This window comes from Mirounga angustirostris, unplaced genomic scaffold, assembly GCF_029215605.1.
Source record: "Mirounga angustirostris isolate CCGP_5_RB_7025 unplaced genomic scaffold, mMirAng1.0.hap1 SCAF_10, whole genome shotgun sequence".
NCBI lineage: Eukaryota > Metazoa > Chordata > Mammalia > Carnivora > Phocidae > Mirounga > Mirounga angustirostris.
Window position 1 is genome coordinate 111,068,745 of NW_026991718.1, and position 22,108 is coordinate 111,090,852.

Consider the following 22,108-nt stretch of genomic DNA (forward strand, 5'->3'; position numbering starts at 1 on the left):
AAGTATGGAAGCTTTAACATGGTGAAATACCACTGTCTGAAGAGGAAGCAGGAAAATTAACATTCAAAGACATACTGGCAGAGGCCACCTGGGTGGCTCAGGCAGTTAAGTGTCTGATTTCAGTTCAGATCATGATCCAGGGTTGTGAGACTGAGCCCCACATCAGGCTCTGCACTGAGCACAGAGCCTGCTTAAGATTCTCTCTCTGGGGGCGCCTGGGTGGCTCAGTCGTTAAGCGTCTGCCTTCGGCTCAGGTCATGATCTCAGGGTCCTGGGATTGAGCCCCGCATCGGGCTCCCTGCTCAGTGGGAAGCCTGCTTCTCCCTCTGCCACTTCCCCTGCTTGTGTTCCCCCTCTCGCTGTGTCTCTCTCTGTCAAATAAATAAATAAAATCTTAAAAAAAAAAAAGATTCTTTCTCTGTCCCTCCCTCCCCGCGTCCCTGTGTGCTCTCAAAAAATTTTTTAAAAATAAAAATAAATAATAAAATAATAAAAAAAACAAAGACATATTAGCCAAAGTTGAAGACATTAGTCCTCAGACAGCCAGGGTCATATACTTAGATATATACTATAGTAAAACTGCAGAACAATAAAGACAAACAAAAAAATAGTTAAGAGCAACCAAAAAGAGAAAGAATGATTACCAAGTAGGAATAATTAGACCTCAGACTTCTCAAAGACAACAAGATGCCAGAAAACAAGGGAGCAACCTCTTCTTTTTTTTTTTTTTAAAGATTTTATTTATTTATTTGACAGAGAGCGAGCGAGAGAGGGAACACAAGCAGGGGGAGTGGGAGAGGGAGAAGCAGGCCTCCCGCCGAGCAAGGAGCCCGATGCGGGGCTCAATCCCAGGACCCTGGGATCATGACCCGAGCTGAAGGCAGACGCTTAAAAACTGAGCCACCCAGGCGCCCTGGGAGCAACCTCTTCCTATGAGGGAAAATAACAGTCAACTACAAATCATGACACAGCTAAAATGCCACCTAAGAGGAAGGGTAACACGGAGGCCTGAAGATATACATACAGAGGTAGTTTGTAATTTACAGATTCATACAGAAAGATTTTGATAAATGATGTATATTAATCCAAAAGAAAACAGAATGAAGGAGTGGGATGCAAGAACGCTAAACCAAGAAATTTGTAATATCTCAACATAAATATTAACTTTTAAACACTTTTATTAATGCCTAACTTTGAGAGATTTAAAAGATAGAACTTCAAAACTAGAGAATATGGAAGATGTGAAATATTCAGAATTAAAACACTTTAAAATGCAATTATTGTTCATGAGGAGAGACAGACTTTCAGTTTAAATTATTCATGTTGAAAAACGTAAAAGTAACTGGTGTGACAGAAATACAATAAATAACTTCCAAGCCAGCAGAGTCTTTGTAAGAAGTGGAAATTTATAAAACTCCATGCTACAACATGGATGAACCTTAAAGGCATTACGGTAGTGAAATAAGCCCATCACAAAGGACAAATACTGTATGATTCCACTTACATGAAGTACCTACAGTGGTCAAATTTGTAAACAGAAAGTAAAATGGTGGTTGCCTGGGACTTGGGGGAGGAGGGAATGAGTAGTGTTTAATGGGTAGAGTTTCAGTTGGGGACGGTTCTGGAGATAGACGGTGGTGACTGTGGCACATGAATGTGAGTGCCACAAAAATGTATACTTAAAAATGGTTAAAATGGACCCTGATAACAAAACGAGGTAAAAATACTACAAAAAAAAAAAAAAAAGAACTACAGCCCAGTATCTCTGATGAACATAGATGCAAAATCCTCAACAAAATATCAGTAAACTGAATCCACCCATTAAAAAAAACCATTCACCACAATCAAGTGGGATTTATTCCCGAGATGCAAGGGTGGTCCAATATTCACAAATCAGTCAATATGACATATCATACATTAATAAGAGAAAGGAGAAAAACCATATGACTATTTCAATAAATGCAGAAAAAGCATTTGACAAAGTATAATATCCATTCATGATTAAAACCGTCAACAAAACAGGTTTGGGGGAACAAACCTCAACATAATAAAGGCCATATATGAAAAACCCACAGCTAACATCATACTCGATGGTAAAAAACTGAGCTTCCCCCCTAAGGTCAGTAACAAGACAAGGATGTCCACTCTCACCACTTTTACTCAACATATACTGGAAGTCCTAGCCACAGCAATCAGACAAGGAAGAGGAATAAAAGGATCCAAACTGGTAAGGAAGAATAAAACTGTCACTATTTGCAGATGGCGTGACACTGTATAAAGAAAACTCTAGTGGCGCCTGGCTGGCTCAGGCAGAGAAGCATTCGACCTGATCTCGGGGTTGTAGGTTTGAGCCCCACACTGGGTGAAGAGATTACTAAAAAACTTGAAAAAAGTTCTAGAAAATTAAAAAAAAAAAAAAACCCTAGGGGGCGCCTGGGTGGCTCAGTTGGTTAAGCGACTGCCTTCGGCTCAGGTCATGATCCTGGAGTCCCGGGATCGAGTACCGCATCGGGCTCCCTGCTCCTCTCTCTCATGCTCTCTCTCATTCTGTCTCAAATAAATAAATAAAATCTTAAAAAAAAAAAAACAACACCCTAAAGACGCCACCAAAAAACTGTTAAAACTGATAAATGAATTCAGTAAGGTCGCAAGATACAAAATCAATGTACAGAAATCTGTTTCATTCCTAAACACTAAGCAGCAGAAAGAGAAATTAAGAAAACAAACAATAAAATATTTAGGAATAAACTTCACCAAGGAGGTGAAAGACCTGTATTCTGAAAACTATAAAACACCGATGAAAGAAACTCTACACAACACAAAAAAATATATATAACAGGAGCACCTGGGTGGCTCAGCTGGTTAAGTGACTGACTCCTGATCTCAGCTCGGGTCTCAATATCACAGTCGTGAGTTCAAGCCCTGCACTGGGCTCCAACCTGGGTATGGAGCCTACTACAAAAAAAAAAAAAAGGAAGGATATTCCATACTCGTATTGGAAGAACAAATATTGTTAAAATGGCCCTACAACCCAAAGCAATCTACAGATTTAATGCAATCCCTATCAAAATACCAACAGCATTTTTCACAGAACTAGAATAAATAATCCTAAAATTTGTATGGAACCACAAAAGACCCTGAATAGTCAAAGCAATCTTGAAAAAGAAAAACAAAGCTGGAGGCATCACATTTCCAGATTTCAAGTTATACTACAAAGCTGCAGTAATCAAAACAGTATGGCATTGGCACAAAAACAGACACACAGATCAATGGAATACAACAGAAAGCCCAGAAATATACCCATGACTATATGGTCAATTTATCTTTGACAAAGGAAGCAAGAATACACAGGTGGGAAAAGATAGTCTCTTCAACAAATGGTGGTGGGAAAATTGGACAGCTACGTGCAAAGAAAATGAAACTGGACCACTTTCTTACACCACACAAAAATAAACTCAAAATGGATTAAGGACATAAATGTGAGACCTAAAACCATAAAAATCCTAGAAGAGAGCAGAGGTAGTAATTTCTCTGACATCAGCCGTACTAACATTTCTCTAGGTATGTCTCCTGAGGCACAGGAAACAAAATCAAAAATAAACTACTGGAACTACATCAAAATAAAAAGCTCCTGCACAGCACAGGAAACTATCAACAAAACTAGAAGACAAGCTACTGAATGGGACAAGACATTTGCAAATGACATATATGATAAAGGATTAGTATTTCAAAATATATAAAGAACTTACACAACTCAACACCAAAACCCAAATAATCCAATTAAAAATGGGCAGAAGATATGGACATTTCTCCAAAGATAACATACAGATGGCCAACAGAGACATGAAATGATGCTCAACAACACTCATCATCAGGGAAATGCAAATCAAAACCACGAGATATCACCCCACACCTGTGAGAATGGCTAAAGTCAAAAACACCAAGAAACAAGTGTTGGCGAGAATGTGGAGAAAAAGGAATCCTCGTGCACTGTTGGTGGGAATGCAAACTGGTGCAGCCACACTGGAAAACAGTATGGAGGTTCCTCAAAAAGTTAAAAACAGAACTACCATATGATCCAGTAATCACACTATTGAGTATTTATCCAAAGAATACAAAAACACTAATTTGAAAGGATATATGCACAGCTATGTTTATTGCAGCATTATTTATAATAGCCAAATTATGGAGGCAGCCCAAGTGTCCAACAGATGAATAGATAAGCAAGGTGTAGTATATATATATACAATGGAATGTTATTCAGCCATAAAAAAGAATGAAATCTTGCCATTTGCAGCAACATGAATGGAACTAAAGAGTATAATGTTAAGTGAAAAGAGTCAGAGAAAGACAAATACCGTATGATTTCACTCATATATAGAATCTAAGACACAAAACAAAGGGGAAAAAAAAAAGAGAAAAAAACAAAAGAAAGACTCAATTACAGAGGACAAACTGACGGTTACCAGAGGGGAGGTAGGTGGGAGGATTGGTGAAATATGTAAAGGGGATTAAGAGTACATTTATCAGGGTGCCTGGGTGGCTCAGTCAGTTAGGTGTCTGCCTTCAGCTCAGGTCATGATCCCAGGGTTCTGGGAGCGAGCCCCGCATCGGGCTCCTTGCTCGGCAGAGAGCCTGCTCCCCCTGCTTGTGCTCTCTATCTCTCTCTGTGTGTCAAATAAATAAATAAAAAATCTAAAAAAAAAAAAGATTTTATTTATTTGAGAGAAAGAGAGTAATGAGCACAAGCCAGGGGAAGAGGCAAAGGGAGAAGCAGACTCCCTGCTGAGCAGGGAGCCCAATGCGGCGCTCGATCCCAGGACTCTAGGACCATGACCTGAGCCAAAGGCAGATGCTTAACTGACTGAGCCACCCAGGCACCCCAACGATAACTTTTTTTTTAATAAAAAAGAGCAACAATGGAAGAAAAAGCATGGTTAAGTAGCTTTTAAAAGAAGACAGAAGATAAAAATATATTAGCTGTCACAAAAATTCACTTATTAAAATATGGAAATTCTAGACTAAACACTAATTCTGCTATAAGCTTTTTAAGGATTTGAGAGAGAGTGTATGCATGCATACGTTGGGGGGCGCCGCAGAGGGAGAGGAAAAGAGAGTCTTAAGCAGATACCACACTCAGCAAAGAGCCCAATATGGGGCTCAATCTCACAACCCTGAGATCACAACCTGAGCTGAAAGCAAGAGTCGGACACTTAACTCACTGGGCCACCCAGACCCCCCTCAGCTATAAGCTGTTTAAAAGGAACAGCAGGGGCATCTGGGTGGCTCAGTGGGTTAAGTGTCTGCTTTTGGCTCAGGTCACGATCCCGGGGTCCTGGGATCGTGCCCGCATCAGGCTCTCTGCTCAGCAGGGAGTTGGCTTCCTCCTTTCCCTCTCCCCCGTCTCATGTTCTCACTCTCTCTCTCAAATAAATAAAATCTTAAAAAAAAAAAAAAAAGCAACAGCAACAGTTAACAAAATAGTCCAAAGTAAAAAACCTGAAGAGGATATGGCAAACGTATCCCACCCCAAAACAAAAGAACTTAGAGCAAAAAACATTACTGTGGATAAAGAGGGGAATTTTTTAGCAATACACAAAACAATCCAAAAAGCTGTAACAAGCAAAAATCTGAATGCACATTCTGGTAGCTAGTCTCCAAAAATGGCCCCAGTGAATGAAGTCACCTGGTATTTCTGTCCTTGGATAGTCCCCTCCTGCTGAATCTGAGCTGATCCCTTGATATGCTTTGCACAACAGAATGTGGTGGTGGAAGTGGCCCTATGCCAGTCCTGGCCTGAGTCTTAGGAATGCCTGGCAATTCCTGCTTTTATATTTTTGAGAGCCCTGAGCTACCATGGAAGAAAGTTGGCTACCCCAGCCAGGGAAACAGCATAGGAAGGACTGTGGAAAAGGGAAAAGTCCCAACCCCACAAGGAAAGAAAGTCCAGCCATCCCAGCATCCAAGCTAAGCTCTGCCTTCAGCCCCCACTGCCAAGCTGCCAAACGTAAGCAGTTTTGGACATTTCAGTCTAATACAGGTCCCACATGTCTGCAACACCAGCCTGACATCACATACAGCCGAAGAACCACTCTACTGAGCCCAATCAATCCACAGATTCATAAGACACGATCAAAATGGTTATTGTTCTACAACACTGAGCTTTGGTGTGGTTTACTATACCATAATACATAACTCAAAACAAGTAACACGGCCTCAAAATATATAAAGGAAGGACTATCTGATCTCAAGGAGAAACTGACAAATCCATAATTAAAGGGGGCTATTTCTCAAATTGATACATAAAGCCGATTGAAAATTAAAGACAGAAATTTAAAAACTTAATTTAAAAAACTGATAATACACATATAGAATACTGTGATACAGAAACAGACAAGTGCAAAATACAAATACCATTAAAGCATATCTTAAACACTTAAAAGCCCAACCATATATTAAGCCAGAAAAGAAGTTTCAACAGAATCCGAAACACACACACCACTTCTTTGACATTGATTTAATAAAATGGGTTAAATGGGAGGGTGACACAATATATATGTAAAAACTAAGAAAAAAAACACCACTTCAATTCATGAATTAAATGAGATTTCATAATAGAAATCCCAAAATACTTAGAACTGGAAAACTATAAAAGCATACATATCAAAACTTGTGGGGTCATGTCCACCAGTAGGGTACACAGAGTAAACATATTCCTCCTCAGTCTCTCTGGTTTAAAGCATCAGTTTGGGTTTTCTTTTTCCCCCAACCCATCAAAGATCAACATGTCGTCGTACTGGCACTTGACCAGTACACATGACTCACTGTGCAAGCCTGAAACTCCCCAAGCTGATCTATACCCTGTTCGAGAGTAGGGATGAGTCCACCAATCACACCTATATGTTGTAGCAATGTCAAATTGTGATAAAAAGTTTCTAAAAGTTTCTAAATACTTCCAATTTCTGTACTTAACCACAGACAGGAATGAAAGTTTACAAACTGACACTGATCTATGGATCACACTTTGATTAGCATTGACAATGGTAAGTCCACAAAATACAGTACTATACCACTGTAAAGAGGAACGAAGATTCTCTATACAGCTATGTGGTAATCTGGACATACTGCTAAGTGAACAAAGTAAAGTGGGTGAAAATGTGTATGCTGCTGATGGACAGGCCACCCAGGATGTGCCTGGCATGTGGACTACTCTGAATTAAAGTTACTTGAGAAACGACTGGTGCAAAAAGGACACTCTGACCCACCTCTGTCCCCCTGAAAGCAGGAAATAAATTCCCCATGTGAAGGGTACCCTTCTGGTTCTGGCACCTGGAGGGTAGAAGGCATCCTTATCTCCAGAGATAGGAAATTCAGGGCCCAGAAGGCTGTATAAACAAACCGTGTTACTTCTTCATTAATTTGCTACCCCAGGCCCAAACTTCTTTGTCTTGTTAATTCTTCACAAATACCCTGCTTCTTTGTCTAAGAAGTATAAAAAGCTGCCACCCTTTGGTCACTTTTTTAGGTCTCATATCTTTGGGTGCCCTCGTATATATGAAATTAAATTAAATTTGATTTCTTCCTGTTAATCTCTCTTTTATTACATAGTGTCTCAGCCAAGAACCTAGAAGGGTAGAGGAAAATTTATTTTTTCTCCCACAGTGCCATTCTAAGAAAGGAAAAAGACAAATACAAATGTGTTATTTGTTTAGATTTCTAAAAAGGAAAGAAACTTAAAAAAAAACTAAAAACAATAAAATGCTTACCCATAGGGGAAAGAAGGAACATGTGCAGAGGATAGGATAGGAGCTAGACTTCACTGAATAAACATTGTGCAGTATATCTAACTACACATAAATATTTTACATCATTATAAAGCAAAATTAAAAATTTTTTATAGATTTATTTATTTTAGGGGCGCCTGGGTGGCTGTCGTTAAGCATCTGCCTTTGGCTCAGGTCATGATCCCAGGGTCTTGGGATCGAGTCCCACATCGGACTCCCAGCTCTGCGGGAAGCCTGCTTCTCCCTCTCCCACTCTCCCTGCTTGTGTTTCCTCTCTCGCTGTGTCCCTGTCAAATAAATAAATAAATAAAATCTTAAAAAAAAAAATTTATTTTAGAGGCAGAAAGTGCATGCGCACAAGAGAGCTGGGGGAGAGAGTGGGGGGGGTGAATGGACACAGGGACAGGGACAGAGAGAATCTCAAGCAGACTCCTCGCTGAGTGAGGAGCCCAATGATGCTGGGCTCAATCCCACAGCCCTGAGATCATGATCTGAGCCAAAATGAAGAGTCAGATTGACTGAGCCACCCAGGTGCCCCAAAATTAAAATTTATAAAAGCAATCCCTCCCACCCAACAAAACAAAAAACAGACAAAAGTAATGAACCAAATTGCCTATCAAGTTGATGGCATGACCACAAATGAATTATTTCGATTTTATTTTATTTTATTTTTTTAAAGATTTTTTTATTTATTTGAGAGAGAGAATGAGAGACAGCACAAGAGGGAAGAGGGTCAGAGGGAGAAGCAGACCCCCTGCTGAGCAGGGAGCCCGATGCGGGACTCGATCCCGCGACTCCAGGATCATGACCTGAGCTGAAGGCAGTCGCTTAACCAACTGAGCCACCCAGGCGCCCGATTTTATTTTTTTTTAATTACTTCAATTTTAAATTGCAGTCTCATGAGATATACCCTAAGGCTAACAACAACAACAAAACCACTTTAGAGAATCATATTACTGCTGATGTCGGTGCTGCTGGTATTGTTGTTCTGAAACTGCTGGAAGAAGCAAATGAGAGAGTATGTGGTCTCGCCACGAACCAGAACCTCCACATGAGAGAAAGGAGGTATGCATATGAGACTGAAAAAGTTCAAGCAAAAAACCTATAGTCTTGAATTTCATTCGGGATTATCAGTAAGAACTCATGAAACATTCTGTCTTAAAACATACACACACACACACACACATTTGTACATGTGTAAGTAAGCAAGCAAACTTTTGCTCTAGGCCACACTAGACTAACAGTTGCCAAACTTAACACTCTCACTATAAACAACTAAAAAACTGGACAGAACACATCAAACAACTGTTTTCAACATTAGAAAACAGGCACCCAAGACTGATCCTTAAGATAAGAAAAACAAACTGAGTCCTACAATTGCTCTGGGTTTCTGCCTGCAGGTACAATGCAGACAACAGAGAAGAATGGGGGAATCCCACGCAGAGGAGAGCAGTTTTCCAGAGCTGAGACAGGGATCAAAGTTCAGTGAGGCTGAGGTGGCTGAAAGTTGCACAGCACAATTACAGACAGGAGGAAGCTAAGCAGGAAAAGACTTCCAGAAATCTGCATATGTATAGGTTGAATGAATGAGTAATTCCCAGAGCAGAAAGCCTAGGGACAGAAAGCCTAGGGACAGAGGGGAGGGCCATTGTTAAACATCTGAGGCATTTATAGTAGAGACCCCAGAAGCGAAATACCTTAGTAGTAGAGTTAAACTATCCTGAAATCTAAACCTGCCCTGACAAAGCTTAAAAACAAGCCTCCAGGAGAGTAACCTAACCACCCCCCAAAATAAAACCCAACACTCTTAAAAGGAAGATAATTTCTAGCACCCAAAATGTAAATTTCACATTTTCAGCACCCAAAACTACTTAGATATGCCAGGAAGCAGGAAAATGTGACTAATAAGCCGGAGAACAGTCAGTCAATAGCAACAGACCGAGAAACAACAGAAGAGATGGAATTAAGAGACAAAGACTTAAAACAGCTACTATAGCGCATGCAATATGATCAAGGATTAAAGAAGACAACATGAGGAGAAAATGGAAGAAAAAAAGAAACATGGAATTTCTAAAGATAAAGAAAACCGTATCTAATGAAAATTTCACTGGCTGAGATTAACAGCAAGTTAGATACTGCAGGAAAAAAGGCCAGTAGCAACAGAAAGTATCCAAAATGAAGCAGAGAAAAAATGTTGGAAAAATTAACAGAGCCACAGTGATCTGTGGGACAATAAAAAGTGGTCAAACATACATATATCCCAGAAGAAACAGGACAACAGGAAAAAGAAAAAAAAAAAACTGAAGAAATAATGGTTCAAAGATTTTTCAGATTTGGGACACCTGGGTGGTTCAGATGGTTACGCATCTGCCTTCCACTCAGGTCATGATCTCCAGATCCTGGAATGGAGTCCTGCATCTGGCTCCCAGCTCAGCGGGGAGTCTGCTTCTCCCTCTCCCTCTGCCTCCCCCTCTGCTTGTGCTCTCTCTCTCTCCCCCAAAGGAATAAATAAAATCTTTAAAAAAATTTTTTTCAGATTTGACTCACAGATCTGAGTTCACCATGGTACATGACAATCAAATTGTCAAAACCTAGGATACAGAGAAGAATCTTAAAGCCTTTAACAGAAAAGAGAGGAACAAACTTAAGAATTGCCACAAACTTGTCAGGACTATGCAAACCAGAAGACAAAGGATGGATATCTTTAAAATGCTGAAGGGGGCGGGGGGGGGGACACTTTTTAAACCCAGAAATCAGTATCTAGCTAAAATATCCTTCAAGGCAAAATAAAGACTCTGTCAAATAAAGAAAAGCTACAAGAACTGGTCATAGCATATCTGTACTACAAGTGTTAAAGGAGGTTGTTCCAGAAGAAGGAAAATGGTAACAAATGGAAACCTGGAAAATGAAGGAATAAAGAACTCCAGAAATGGTAAACATGGGTAAAAATAAGGTTTTCCTCCCATTTTAAAATTTAAGAGAACAGCTTAAAATAAAAGTAGTAATAATGTTTTGCAAAATGTAAAAGTAAAATGTATGCAAAAGCATAGCACAAAGGCTAGGAAAGAGTAAGCAGAAGAACAGCATCATAAGAATCTTGTATCCCATGTGAAATGCGGCAATTCTATTTAATCCTATTTAAGTCAAAGATGCACTTTGTAAAAGATAAAGCAACCTCTGAAAACAATTAAATATAGCTAATAAGCTAACAGTGGTGATAAAAGGGAATATTAAAAAATAACCCAAAAGAAGATAGGAAAAGAAAGAAAAAGGAAAGAATACACAGGACAGAAAGAAAACAAAGAGCTAGCTAGACAGGAGACTTAATCCAACCATATCAGTAATCACATTAAACATACATGGTCCAGGGCGCCTGGGTGGCTCAGTTGGTTAAGCAACTGCCTTCGGCTCAGGTCATGATCCTGGAGTCCCAGGATCAAGTCCCGCATCGGGCTCCCTGCTCGGCAGGGAGTCTGCTTCTCCCTCTGACCCTCCTCCCTCTTCTCATGCTCTCTGTCTCTCATTCTCTCTCTCTCAAATAAATAAATAAAATCTTAAAAAAAAAAAAAAATACATGGTCCAAACGTCCCAGTTAAAAGGCAGAAATTATTAGACTGGAAAAAAAAATAATCAAGACCCAACTAGAAATATAAAGAAATCTTAAATACAAAGACACAGGTTAATAGCAAAAGGATGGAAAAAATATAACATGCAAAAACTAATTTTGAAATAGTTGGATCACCTTTATCAATAGCAAAGTCGATTTCAGAAAGAAAGAAAAAAAGAATTGCCAAAGGAAAAAAGGAGAAATTTTACTAAAGAATTAAAAAACCCTTAAATGTAAGATGGTATAGCCACTTTGGAAAACGGTCTGGCCGTTTCTCAGAAAAGTTAAACAGAAATTACAGGGGGGCGCCTGGGTGGCTCAGTTGGTTAAACGACTGCCTTCGGCTCAGGTCATGATCCTGGAGTCCCGGGATCGAGTCCCGCATCGGACTCCCCGCTCAGCGGGGAGCCTGCTTCTCCCTCTGACCCTACCCCCTCTCTCATGCTCTCTGTCTCTCATTCTCTCTCTCTCTCAAATAAATAAATAAAATCTTTAAAAAAAAAAAAAAAAAAACAGAAATTACAGGGGCGCCTGGGTGGCTCAGTCAGTTAAGTGTCTGCCTTAGGCTCAGGTCATGATCCCAGGGTCCTGGATCAAGGCCCGCATCGGGCTCCCTGTTCAGTGGGGAGCCGGCTTCTCCCTCTCCCTCTGCCACTCCCCAGTATACTCACGCTCTCTCTCTGTCAAATAAATAAATCTTTAAAAAAAAAAGGGAGGGGGGGCGCCTGGGTGGCTCAGTTGGTTAAGCGACTCCCTTCAGCTCAGGTCATGATCCCGGGGTCCTAGGATCGAGCCGCGCATCGGGCTCCCTGCTCCTCGGGGAGCCTGCTTCTCCCTCTCCCTCTGCCTGCCTGCCGCTCCCCCTGCTTGTGCTGTCAAGTAAATAAATAAAATCTTTAAAACAAAACAAAACGAATTACAACACAACTCAGCAATTCTACTTCGAGGTATCTACGCAAGAAAAATGAAAATGTCCAAAGAAAGACTTGTACGCAAATATTCATAGCATTACTCTTAACAGTCACAAGGAGAAAACGATCCAAATGTCCATCAACTACGGAATGGATAAGCAAAATGTGGCAGATCCACACAATGGGACTTTATTCAGCAATAAAAAAGGAACAACCTGCTGATATACATTACAAGATGCCTAAAATCTCAAATACCTCATACAAAGTAAAGGAAGCCAGACTCAAAGGCTACATAATGTATGATTCCATTTATATGACATTCTGGAAAAGTCAGAACTGCAAGAATAGAAAACAAATCAATGGCTGCCAGGAGGTGGGGTGGAGAGGAGCTGACTATAAAAGGACACAGGGGAAGTTTCTGGGGGGTGATGGTACTGCTCCAAATGCTAATTACAATGGTAATTTTGTTTGTCAAAACTCAAAGGTCTATAACCTAAAGGGGTGAATTTTTCTGTATGTGAATGTAAAGCTGAATTTTTAGGGGAGGGAGAAGCATGTTAACACCAACTTTCACTGGAGCAACTGCATTCAAGCCACTACAGCATACCTTTCAATAGCCCAGTAAAATGTCAAAACAAATGTGAACTAAAAAAATCAAACTTTTAAAAAACCTCACAGAACCAGGGGCGCCTGGGTGGCTCAGTCATTAAGCATCTGCCTTCAGCTCAGGTCATGGTCCCAGGGCCCTGGGATGGAGCCCTGCATCAGGCTCCCTGCTCTGCGGGAAGCCTGCTTCTCCCTCGCCCACTCCCCCTGCTTGTGTTCCCTCTCTCGCTGTGTCTCTGTCAAATAAATAAGTAAAATCTTTAAAAAAAAAAAAACAAACAGAACTGTACATTAGTACATCAAAACAGGTAAATTCTACTGTATATAAATTATGCCACAATTTAAAAACAGGAAAAAAAGCAATTCCTATTTTACATCCACAATACTCAGGCTGTGAAGCAACAGAAATTCTCATACACTACGGAAGGAGTGTACATTCATATGATCACTTTGAAAAACAGCTGTTCTTCCTAGTAATGATGATCAGGTGCAAAACCTACTACTGGTCAGTCCCATTCCCAGCAACATACACACCGTAGAGAAGCTACTCCACATATGCACCAGGAGACATGTAGAGAAATGCTTAATGCAGCATTGTCTGTTACGGAGGTAACTAGAAACAACCAGAGATAACTAGAAACAACCAAATACGCACCAAGAGGAAAATGGACAAATAAATCATGGCATATTCACACCATAAGACAGCACATAGCAGAAAACATGATGTATGTCAATTAAATGCACCAGCACATTTCAAGCTCAGAAATGATAAGCAAAAGCAGCAACTCAGGGAAAAATAACATGATTCCATTCCCATAAAGATTATTTTTAAAAGGCATGTTCAGCAATACAGACTTATGGGCAAACCTAGAAACAAAAGCAAGGGAATGATTAGTATGGAAATCAGAATATTGGTTATCTTCAGCAGGGAAAGGATATGCTCAGAGGCTTCAAAGAATGTAAAAGGTGTTCTGTTCCTGAGCTGGCTGGTGAATATGGGAGTGCGCAGTTTATTTTTCAGCTATTCTTTACCACAAACTGTATATACTCTCTTTTGGGTAAATTATGTACTTCATGATAAAAAAATAAATAAAAACAATATATTCTGAAAATGCCCACTAGGTTTTATATGTGTGTTCTACTAATAGAACAAATCTCTGTCTTAGACTAAAGCAGAGTATCAAGAGCGGGAAACCAGCAAAGCTTGTTTTGATACCAAAACGGAGTAAGGTCTGAAATCAAAATATCACAGATCACTTATGAATACAGATGTAAAAATCCTAAATAAATGATTCATACTAAATCCATCAATGTATGTTTAAAAAGAAAACCATATCGAAGTGACATTTATCCTAGGAATACAAGGATGTTTGAGCACTGGGGAAAAAGTCTATTAACATAATTCACTATATTATCAAATTAAAAGAAATAAACTACGATACATTTGCTCACACAAATATTTACTGAAAGACAACAGTAACTAAAATTAAAAACCTCTCCCCCAGGGAGTTTATGTTCTAGCCAAAGGAGACAGACAATAGCAGTAAGTATACAGCAAATGATACACAGATTATCAGACAGTTATAAACACCAAGAAGAAAAAGATAAGGCATAGACGTGGGGACCCCTGAGGGGTACGGAGGGGTTAGGGTGCAATCTGAGCAAGACTTGAAGGCGGTGTGGGAGCAAGTCACGCAGGTACTTGGGGGGGAAGCATGGCAGACAGCTGAAACATCAAGGACAAAAGCCCTGAGAGTACAGTGGCAGCGTGTTCAAGGACCACCAAGCAGGCCACTGTGTTTATCCAGCAGAGTGAACCAGGGGAAGAGAGTAAGAAGAAGGGCAAGGAGAGTGAGGGTGGGGGTAAATCTCATCAGGGCCCTGCAAGCAACTCTAAGGATTTTGACCTTGACCCTAAGTGAAGGGGTGGGGGGTGAACACTGGATGGTTTTGAGCAGAGGAATGACATGATTTGACATTCGGAAAAAAAATCTTCCTGGGGAACCTGGGTGGCTCAGTCGGTTAAGCGTCCAAATCTTGATCTTGGCTCAGGTCTCAATCTCAAGGCTGTGAGTTCAAGCCCCATAATGGGCTCCACACTAGGAGTGGAGGCAACTTTAAAAAAAAAAAAAAAAATCTTCCTGGCTCCAGAGCTGAGGAGAGTGACAAGAGTAGAAAGCAAGGAGACCAGTTAGGAAGTTACTGTAATAATCTAGGAGAAAGACGACGGTGGTTTAAACCAGGAAGGTGGCCTGGGGTAGTGAGTAAAATGGACATATTCTGAAAATTAAGCAAACAGGGTTTATTGATGATTACATGTGCCATGAGAACAAAAGAAAGGAGCCGAAGACAACTCCAAGGTTTCTAACCTAAGCAACTCAGAACATGGAATTCCCCCTAACTGATTTAGGCAAGACAAGGGTGAAACAGGTTTGGAGTGGAAAAATCGAAATTGGTTTTGTTCATGTTAATTCTGAGTTGCCATCAGTATCCAAAGAGAGATATTGAATAGACAACTGGATAGACACAAGTTTGATGTCCAGCGAAAAATATCCAGGGTAAAGATATACTTTGGAAGTTGTCCTCGACAAAGAAACCGAGAAGCAAAGGAAACAAGTTACCAAAACAAAGGAAGATGAAATCTAAGTGTTGGGGAGAGAGGTACTGAAAAGAACCAAGGGGATTTATCCCCTAAATTCCAGAAAGGCTCAGAATTTAAACCAAGTACCAAGGCAGACAAGGATGAGGTATGGGATTGAGAACATGGGGATTATTAAAAGTCTGCATTAGGAGGACACAGACATCCTTACTCCAGCACCACACATTTAAGCAACAGCCACTCCCACTGCTGCAGGAGACTAGTGAAGCCACAAAACCAGGACGTACCGCATTTCCCACTAGTGTTTAAGAGCCTGACTCTTAAATAAAGAATAGTCCCTCAACCAAGATCATCAGACATTTGAGTAAGACACACAGGGTGAAAAATGATCCACACTAAAGTATATATTCATGGAAAAAATTCTAAAAGCTTTCAGAGGCAGGCAGTAGAAAAAGGGGTGGGGGGGTGGAGGACACCTAACAGAAGACCAGGAATCAAACTGGCACTAAATTTCAAAAGCAAGACTGGACCTTACATTTTTTTTCTTTTGAGGAAATAAAGCTTATATTTCGGAGATTTTCAAATCTTCATTTTATGGAAAAAAGATGCTGGTAAACATTCTATACTATATATTTCAACTTTAATACTAAAAATTACTATCCTAAACCAATTCAACTGTTTATCAAAGAGAACTGCTACCAGTCAAGGAGATTACAATCACCTTCTTGGGTTTTTCCACTGCCTTTATCCAACAAACATTTACTGAGTACCTCCTATGATAGACACTGAGGATATAGCCAAGGACAAAATAATACCAATTCTCTACCCCAATGTCTAGTCAGAAAAGACATATCAAACAATCACCTAAATAATTATATAGTCATAAACCTGTAAGTGATCAGAAGTAAACTTTGGGGCACAACAGGAAAATGCAATTTAGAGATAAAGTTTCTGAGGTACTGACATTTAAGTTGAGACCTATAACCAGGGAAAAGCAGAAGAGAGTTCCAAATGAGAGACACTAAAACTCGAAAGAGCTTAAGGAATTCAAAGAACAGAAAGAAGGGCAGTGTGGCTGGGCAAGGTTTGCATTTTTCTAGTAAATGCCACAGGAAACCATTGAGAGACACTAAACAGAAATGTGTCGTGGTCAAATGAGGTTTTTTTTTAAAAAAATCCCTCTGGCTGCTATGTGAATTACCAAGGAGCAAAGTGAATGCTGGGGGGGGCAAAAGTGAAAGTAAAGGCCCCAGGCAAGAGCTGTTTCGGTATCCAGCCTATGAGGGTAACTTAGACTAAGGTGGTTGCGATGGGAATGGAGACCAAAAAAGTACAAGTCAGAAGTCAAAGGAGAATTGTCCAGAGTTAACTGACCCAAGAAAAACTGGCATGCAGAGTCAGAGACTAAAACAGAAGGGATTAGCTAACACATAAAGGCACACATGTGAAAGCCCATCTAGTAACAAATGAATCAAAAAACCATCTCCCAGAACAGAAGACATCTTTTTTGCTCCCCATCCCTTCCCTGCATTGTGATGCACACAGAATTTAAAAATGACCCCCAAAACATTTGAGAACCAACTCATATAGTCAAAACTTCAAAACTCCTAAGCCTGTCCTCCATGTGTTGAATACAACTCTCTCAAATAACCAAAAAATGTGACTTGGTCCCATTTACTTACACTCTCTCAGGCTGCTTCCCATTATTACAGGAGTAGGAGACATATTTATGTTTCAAAAAGACCAATGTGACAAGTATGATGCCTGTCTGGAATACAGTTAGCACTCAAACATCAGTTTCCAGCTTTCCTTCCAGATTCAGCTAAGCTAGAAGAACCAACTTTCTTAGACTAAACAAGTTCCTCAAATAACTCTCCCAAAAAGTCTGATCTGAAGGACTGAGAAGAGGTCATACTCAGTTTCCATACTGGCTGACCCAAAGAAAAGTGTTTTTTCAAACACAGTCCCAAGGAAGCCTGGAACAATCTCTTCATTTTCCTAGAACCTTGGTGCCTTAAAATCACACTTTAAAAGTATAACCTTTTTGTTTTAAAAATACACATCACTTTAGCACCCCTGAAATTATCATCCTGCCCACCCCCCCTGAATGACCACAAAATCATTCCAGTGTCAGTGCTTTCAAAACCTCTGGTACCTGACCTTTACCACACTTCATTATTACAGCGCTTTGAACTTCAGGAAGTAGAAGGACAAAAGGCAGCTAATCTCTTAGACATAAAACCAGAGTCTGACCAGGGCTCTAAGAACAATCAAGTTCTCTCTTCTCCCTGGGCTGGCTGGAAATCCCGTCAAACAACAGAATACCCCCTTTTCCACAGGCAGATCCAGACATCCCTTGAGAATTATTCAAACAAATAAGGAACCTTTTACCAACTGAGGGGTCAAAGCCTCCATCAAAACCAAACTGCTGCTACTATTAACCAGAGCAAATGGTACTGCTCTACTAACTGGGCCTTCTGTGCAGACCTCCTACAGTTCAGAGTGGAACGGGGCTTACAATAAAACAGTCTGCCTCCAGTAAATACCAAATGCATCACAAAAGAACAAGAAAGAAAAATATCCCGTGCTGACTTTTCACACAAAATAGTCTAGATGCTAGAATGGGAGCACAGAAAAGATCTTTACTGAATTCTTACTCTAGAAGGTTTTCAACAGAGTTCCAGGGTCTGGGAAAGATCCTTGAGTGCTTGGAGCAGGGGGTGGGGACAGCAGAACTCCCAAGAGATGGAGAAGGTGGGCCCTCATGCTTGTTTCAACCAGAGCAGTTTCACAGCCATCTATTTGTATTTCAGAGCTCCATTTCACGACATAAAAGGATTTTACACCTCAAGTATTTAAATGACCAATCTATTTCAAATCCTGAGTTAGAGACAAAGACGTATAAATGGAGATATTTAGTAAGATATGAGGTGCTATGCTGGAACCCAGATCTTGACTCCTACCTAGTCCAATGCTTTTACTACCACCATAGATCACTTATTCTAGCATAGAAAAGGACACCTACGATCCGAAATGCCAATAAAATTAATGCAGAGTGCAGAAATTCAAGCAGTCATAACTAAAGAGTCACATCTAAGGACATGAAAAGCTACCTGGCTTAACAATTATAAGGATTTTCATTAAAGAGAATAAAACCGACATTTCAAGAAATATCAAAGAACTCACAAGATGCTTCAAAAAGATGAAATGACCAAAAGTCATAAAACCTGTAGAAAAACTCTTTATTCTAAATTAGCATAATGAAAAGAAATTAAACTCAAAAGATGGGGGACCTGGGTTCTAGTCCCAACTTGGCCATATGCATTTGTCACATAGATGTATAATCACAGATACATCATTTAATCTGTTAGAAACTCAGTTATCTAACTGCAAAATGAAAATGAACTGGATGATTTGAGAGCCCCTCCCACACTAAAATTCTAAGATTCTAAGCATTTAAAAGATCCTATATTTGATAAGGCTAACAGACTATCAAAGACATTGTCTTAAAATGTCACTACCATTTAGAGATTCTTTTTTCTAACAAGATGATCAAAGTTCAAAACTCTAAAAGAAATAATAACATCTTATCTAAAACATACCTAAAATGTTTAAGCTGTTTCTAATGGCTCAGTTTCTGCCTTTAGCAATTAAGAGGAACCAGATTATGGCCATAGTCACGGACAGATTTACTTCTAGTGTCAGCAGATTCTTCCACAGATTTACGTAGAACTGCTCTAAAGAGGGCAAGAAAAAAAAAGGGTTCTTAGAAGTCAACTTGCTGAGCAGAAGAAAAAATAACCCAAAATATGCATATTCTATAATAAAACTGATATAAAAGAAAGGTGAATTACAAGGAGAACTGACTAGCTAAGATTCTGATGATACCATCATCTATTTTTCATCCAGCCAACACTTACTAAGTACCTACTGTGTGCCAGACACAGGGCATACAGTGAAAACGAAGTTGCTTCACTCCTACACTAGTGCAAAGAGGCTAACAACCACCAAGTAATTTCTGATATGGATAGGGCTATGAAACAAACAAAAACCCTCCTGATGTTGTGGAATTAAGACGGGTAGAGGTATGTTCACTGAAAAGATACTTTTGGATTAAGAACCAGATGACAAGAAGTCACCATAGAGCTTTCTAAGTAGAGGGGCTGGCAAGTGCAAGGGCCCTGTGGGGGACACAAATCGGGGGTGTTTGAGAAACAAAGTGAAGACCAGGGTGGCTTTAGTATTAACGACCAAGGGGAAAGTGCTAGGAGAGCAGATCACAGAGGTAGGTAAGGGCCACGCATGATAGTGATGTGATGTGATTTGCATTTTTAAAAGACGACCCTGGGATGCCTGTGTGGCTCAGTCACTTGAGCGTCTGCCTTCAGCTCAGGTCATGATCCCGGGGTCCTGGGATCGAGCACTGCATTGGGCTCCTTGCTGGGCAGGGAGCCTGCTTTTCCCTCTGCCTGCCACTCCCCCTGCTTGTGTGCGCTCGCTCTCTGACAAATAAAATCTTAAAAAAAAAAAATTTTTTTAAAGAAGACCACCCTACTTGCTGTGCACGTATCAAAAATCAAAATGCTGGGGCGCCTAGGTGGCTCAGTCGGTTAAGCATCTGCCTTCGGCTCAGGTCAGGATCTTGAGGTCCTGGGATGGAGCCCAACATCAGGCTCCCTGCTCAAGGGGGAGTTTGCTTCTCCCTCTCCCTTTGTGCTCTCTCTACCTCTCTCTCAAATAAATAAAATCTTTAAAAAAAAAATCGGAATGTTCTCTGATACTGCCTTTCCAATGACAGACTCCATGATTTTATTGTATCTAAGTCTAGGCTTATTTCCTTTGTTCTTCTCAGTATTTAACAGTAACATAAATAGCTTTGAAATTGCTGTAAGTGTGGAGTTGTACGTGAATATTTTAATTGTAGTTATATAAATAACATTGTGAGACTGCAATAATTATCTCCCTCTCTTCCTCCATTTCTGCTTTTTCCTTTCTTTTATCTGCAAACTGGATTTTAATGGATGGATACTTCAGGCATAGTCATCTATTTCTTTTACCAAAAAAATGTTTTTCACACTTTTATAGAAATATTCTATATATTAAAAAAATCCAACGTGGCTTGTTAAATTGGGCTAAAAGACCCTGAAGGCTGAGCCCTGTATCATACATGAGATATAATAAAGTGCAAATAGCCATATGTAACGTAAGTGACATACCCGTATGAGAATCATTCTACAGCAACAATGAACAACATCAAATGACTGCAGTTATGCCTGACAGTGAGTGCTGCAAAGGCCAATACAGGCTAAACTCACCAGTAACACAACCACCAAGTCGAAAAAGCATAGTAGTTCTGCATCAAAGTTCTAAAAATGTAGAACACTACAAAGAAACTCAAAGTGGCTTTGTAAGAATGGGAAATCCCAAGTGTAAAAAACTATATGAATCCTACCTCTAACCAGACAATAATGGACACTGACAGCTGACTTCAGGAAAGGCTTAAGAAAAGCAATTCAAATCAAGAATTCAAAGCACAGATAGATTTCATCTATCCCATCCATCCTTGAGGACTAGCTCTGGGGACTAATGCAAGCATCCTCTATATATAAAGTGTCAAATGTACCATCAGATTACCCAAAACAACTTTTTATCAGATAAGGAACCCTGTGGCCTGCCCCAAAAGACTCCAGCTTATCAGTAAACCTTTAGTAATCATGGATAAAGCCACACAAATGTATCCAGAACCAAAAAAATTCCTGTTTTCAACTAAGTAGCAAAACATGGGTAAATAGAATTCTGACCTTGATGGCCCACTAGAAGAGATTTCCAAACACGGCACAGAAAAACTACAAGGCATTCTGCACATGCTTTTTCTTAACACGAGAGATAAGTTAGGCAAAGAAAATGCCACAGGATTTCAGAGGTGTCACTAGCACTTTCCAAAGAAAAAAAATGAGAAATGTAATTAAATAACTTGTGCCTTCCTGGCCCTTATTACAGGCAAGACCCAGACCAAACTAGCACTATACCATATATCCCATCACTTCCATCCTTCATTGCTGAATGGCTCTGTGCTACAACCTGGAGGAGTGGACATGATCTAGCAGTGCAAACAGAAAGAAGTCTGGAAATAACCAAGATTTCTACACTTTTATTAGTCCTTTAAAAATGTATTTTTATATTAAATGTATTTAATTCCACAAAACAACTGACCTGAACTGTTCAAAAATATCAATGCCATAAAAGACAAAACAAAGCAAGGGAACTGTTCTACATTAACAAATATTAAAGAGACATGACAACCAAATGAAATGCAGGATTATTTTTAAAAAATTTTTTATTTAAATTCAATTAATTAACATATAGCGTATTAGTTTCAGAGGTAGAGTTTAGTGATTCATCAGTTGCATATAACACCCACTGCTCATTACATCAAGCGCCCTCCTTAATGTCCATCATCCAGTTACCCATCCCCCAACCCACCTCCCCTCCAGGAACTCTCAGTTTGCTTCCTAGAGTTAAGAGTCTCTTATGGTTTGCCTCCCTCTCTGTTTTTATCTTTTTTTTGAAATGCATGAATCTTGATTGGATGCTGGACTGA

At 39.9% G+C, this 22,108-nt stretch overlaps 1 protein-coding gene across 14 annotated transcripts in view; it reads right to left on the bottom strand.

The window, feature by feature from the left end:
• ASXL1 (ASXL transcriptional regulator 1) overlaps positions 1-22,108 on the bottom strand; it is a 73,746-nt gene that overhangs the window by 40,962 nt on the left and 10,676 nt on the right. The window contains exon 4 of one of the 14 annotated variants that reach the window (XR_010405803.1): positions 19,110-19,244. The exons of 11 other annotated variants lie outside the window; for them this stretch is intronic. Coding sequence is in view for 1 of the 3 variants with exons in the window: in XM_064572944.1 (XP_064429014.1) it covers positions 19,230-19,244 (15 nt within the window). In the remaining 2 variants the exon portion in view is untranslated. Of the gene's footprint in view, positions 1-17,741; positions 19,245-22,108 lie in introns of those variants that run through there. 2 more of the 14 variants (XM_064572939.1, XM_064572944.1) reach the window with 2 other exon arrangements.